This window comes from Muntiacus reevesi, chromosome 15 (assembly GCF_963930625.1).
Source record: "Muntiacus reevesi chromosome 15, mMunRee1.1, whole genome shotgun sequence".
Classification (NCBI taxonomy): domain Eukaryota; kingdom Metazoa; phylum Chordata; class Mammalia; order Artiodactyla; family Cervidae; genus Muntiacus; species Muntiacus reevesi.
Genome location: NC_089263.1, coordinates 32,844,869 through 32,848,201, shown reverse-complemented (window position 1 = coordinate 32,848,201; position 3,333 = coordinate 32,844,869). Strand labels below are relative to the sequence as shown.

Below are 3,333 nucleotides of genomic sequence, written 5' to 3'. Positions count from 1 at the left end.
TCACTGGGCATGTGTGAGCAATCCTGCAAGTGATTTAGCCTCCAGGCTTCAAGCAACCCTGATGCCAAGGTGAGTAGAGGGATGCCATCCACACTGTACCTGGACCAAAATACAGATGGATAAAGCAATGTTACTGTTATTTTAAACCACTGAGTCCTTTAGTAAGGGGAATAAACCCTCTTCAGCATCACTTTCACAGAATTATTTCTATTCCACACCATGGATCTTGCCTTTATAGTTTGATCATGATGGTTTATCTCCTCTGCATGAAGCAAGGAATCTCATTTCCAATATTTCTCACATTCTTGCTGAAGAAGGGGTCTCAATGCCCAATCACCCTGGTGATCTCAAATGAACCACATGAAGACTTTCTTTGATCTCTCATCATGAGGCCCAGGTTTCTGGGGCTCAGTCACCTAAGGGCTTAAGGACTGGCTGATGGAACCCCGCCCCCTCCCCCCCACCCCGACCCCTGCCCCACCCAATGGATGAAAACTCAGCAGACGCTTTAACTAAATTCAAATTCACAGTCCACTCTGACTCCAAAAAAGTGGTTTGAGGCTTTCAGAGAAGGCTCACATGATAAAGGCCAGAGTATGGGAGGAGACAACTCAGGGTTAAAAGACCAGAAGGAAGCAGCAGCTGCTCAGAGCTGGGCAGTCTTCCTGGAGAGATGGTCCTGTTCTTGCTCCTGGTGGCCCTTCTTCTGTCCCCTACTGGGGAGGCAGGTGAGTGATGGTCCCACCCTCAGAGGCCCAGTCCCACCCCACATGGACAGACCTGATCAGACAATACACTCATGCACAGCCTGGGTCTGGTCCATCTAGAAAAATTTCTGAACTCAGGGAAACCGTGATCCCATGTCCCCTCTTCAAACTTTGGCTCCATGAGCACAGCAGGCAGGCTGGAATCTTTCTTTCAGGGAAGATCATCGGGGGTCATGAGGCCAAGCCACACTCCCGTCCCTACATGGCGTTTCTTCGCTTCCAGATTTCAGGGAAACCTCACATATGTGGGGGTTTCCTTGTGCGTGAGGACTTCGTGCTGACAGCAGCTCACTGCCTGGGAAGGTGAGGAGCAGGGCCTGGGCCTCCATGCCACTGTTGAGCCTCCCAGGGAACCCTCTTAGAGCTGCAGACCCGTGCACCCAGGTAACAGAGGAAGCTATTCAGAGGACAGGTGCGCACTGGGGAGAGAGGGACAGGTCAAGGCCAGTCGCGCATGGAGGGAAGGGACAAGCAAACTTGGAACATAAGGTAGCCAAGGTTGTGGCCTGGAGCCCACAGTGCAAATGTGAGAAATTCCTGTCTTCCTTCGAGACAGCCAAGCTTGTGCAGGACTGAACACCCTCCGTGGACTCCAGGAACTGCCACCCTGCCCAGGCTGCCAGGGAGCAGACAGTTTAGAGACGCTCAGCCCCAGGGCCCGTCACCTAGAGTTTCGCCACACCCTCCCCCTGCCCCACCCCAAGCTTTGCCCTGTCCCAAGCTGAGCTCTTTCCTCCCAGCTCCTGGACCATATCTCCTGTGACACCCCCCTCTCTGCTCTCTGTGCAGCTCAATTGGCGTCACCCTGGGGGCCCACAGCATCATGGAAAGAGAGAGGACCCAGCAGGTCATCCCCGTGAGGAGAGCCTTCCCGCACCCACATTATAATGATAAAACTTTTGAAAATGACATCATGTTACTGCAGGTGGGACCCGTGGCTGCACTGACTCTGGGACACTTCCATCCAGGGCCCTGCATCCCCCGTGACCTCATTCCTGACCCTCCTCCTGTGCCACCCTCCGTGGTCCCAGGGCTGTGAGGAGGCAACCCCATGACTGTCCTGCAGCCTCTGTGGGCCATCAGTAGGTGAGAATGCTTGTCCTCTGCCTTCAGCTGGCTTGGAAGGCTGACATGACGGATGCAGTGAGCCCCATCAGTCTGCCCAGGAACTTCCAGAAGGTGAATCCAGGGATGATGTGCAGTGTGGCCGGCTGGGGGCGACTGGAGGTAAATATGCCCTCTGCAGACAAACTACAGGAGGTAGATCTTGAAGTCCAAAGTGAGCAGAGATGTATCGCTCGCTTCAGAGACTACATCCCCATCACGCAGATATGTGCTGGAGATCCAAACAAGAGGAAGAATTCTTACTCGGTGAGATCCCAGTGTTATCCCGTAAAACCCTGGGCCCAGCTGAGCTGTGAGGACGGGGGGGTGGGGGGCTGTGGGAAGGAACCCCATCCCTGTGTCCCCAACCTGCCCTCCTATCTGGTCTCTGTCCTGTGTCCCTGGGGGGTGAGCACTGCTCCACAGTCACAAATGGGCAGAGACTTCCTGCAGGTGGAGCAGCAGGATTGTCAATGCAAGGATGAAACCTAGGGACCAACAGGACCCTGATGTCAGCCAGGACCCCTAACAGAGACTTCCCATCCCAGGGTGGCAGGGAGACTAGACCTGAAGAAGCTGAGCTCAGCCCTTGCTCTCTCTGCCCACAGGGTGACTCCGGGGGCCCGCTCGTGTGTGATGGTGTGGCCCAGGGCATTGTGTCCTATGGAGACGTGTATGGTACGGCTCCAAATGTCTACACCAGAATCTCCAGCTTTCTGTACTGGATCCAAAAAACAATGAGACAGTACAAACAGCAGGGATCGGCCTGAGGTGCCCCCTGGGATGGACCCGTCCATCTTCCCTGGGAATGGAGGCATTGGTCAAAGGGTGTGGAGGAAGGCTGTCTGAAACTTAATAAACTTTCATCTCTTGAGCAGAAATCACTAATTCCTCCTTTATTCACATATTCATTAGGTACCTACTATGTCAGGGAACCATCTCTTCCCATTTCTGATCTGTCACCAGCTGCCCCCCACCCCAGCCCATACACCGCGCCTCCCAGCCCCATCTTCCATCTCTGGAATAAAAACACCTGCTGTACTGACAGCCAGATCCCTCAGTCACGTGTCCCCAGGGCCAGCTCCCCTTCAGGCTGCCCGTGAGCCCCAGCAGAGAAGGGAGACCCCTCTCAGGAGTATAGGTCCCTCTTGATTCTGACCCTCGTGTCTCATCCGTACGCCCTCCTCCTCATCCACACCGACTCCCCTCCCCCACATCCCAGTGCCCAGGGGGCAACAGAAGAGAATCCAGATTTGGAAAGGGGACCACCTGAGAAGCTCTGGGGTTGAGGGGGGCACTTGTCCACCCTAACAGACGTGGGGGACGTTTACAAAGATATGGCTCACTCCCTGCATCAGAGGAGACAGAGATCAGAAGCCTGAGAAAGTTTCAGGAGGGCTTCAGGATGCCGAAGGCCTGCTTGAGTGTCTGTCACAGCGCTGTCTTGGAGTCGCGGGTCCAG

The 3,333-nt window shown here is 54.7% G+C and overlaps 1 protein-coding gene across 1 annotated transcript; it reads left to right on the top strand.

Annotated features, from left to right (window-relative positions):
- The first annotated feature begins 665 nt into the window (after positions 1 to 665).
- On the top strand, positions 666 to 2,641 carry LOC136147203 (mast cell protease 3-like). The gene is made up of 5 exons (XM_065906479.1): positions 666 to 728; positions 923 to 1,070; positions 1,557 to 1,692; positions 1,881 to 2,138; positions 2,480 to 2,641. The coding sequence occupies exons 1-5, from the start codon at positions 674 to 676 to the stop codon at positions 2,639 to 2,641; spliced, it is 759 nt and encodes a 252-aa protein (XP_065762551.1). The 5' UTR covers positions 666 to 673.
- Positions 2,642 to 3,333: the final 692 nt, after the last annotated feature.

Bases quoted from the DNA above. Each gene is read 5' to 3' on its own strand.
- LOC136147203 (XM_065906479.1), top strand. From the start codon at position 674: ATGGTCCTGTTCTTGCTCCTGGTGGCCCTTCTTCTGTCCCCTACTGGG. The intron at 729-922 runs GTGAGTGATGGT...TCTTTCTTTCAG, and splicing joins GTCCCCTACTGGGGAGGCAG to GGAAGATCATCGGGGGTCAT. The intron at 1,071-1,556 runs GTGAGGAGCAGG...CTCTCTGTGCAG, and splicing joins GCAGCTCACTGCCTGGGAAG to CTCAATTGGCGTCACCCTGG.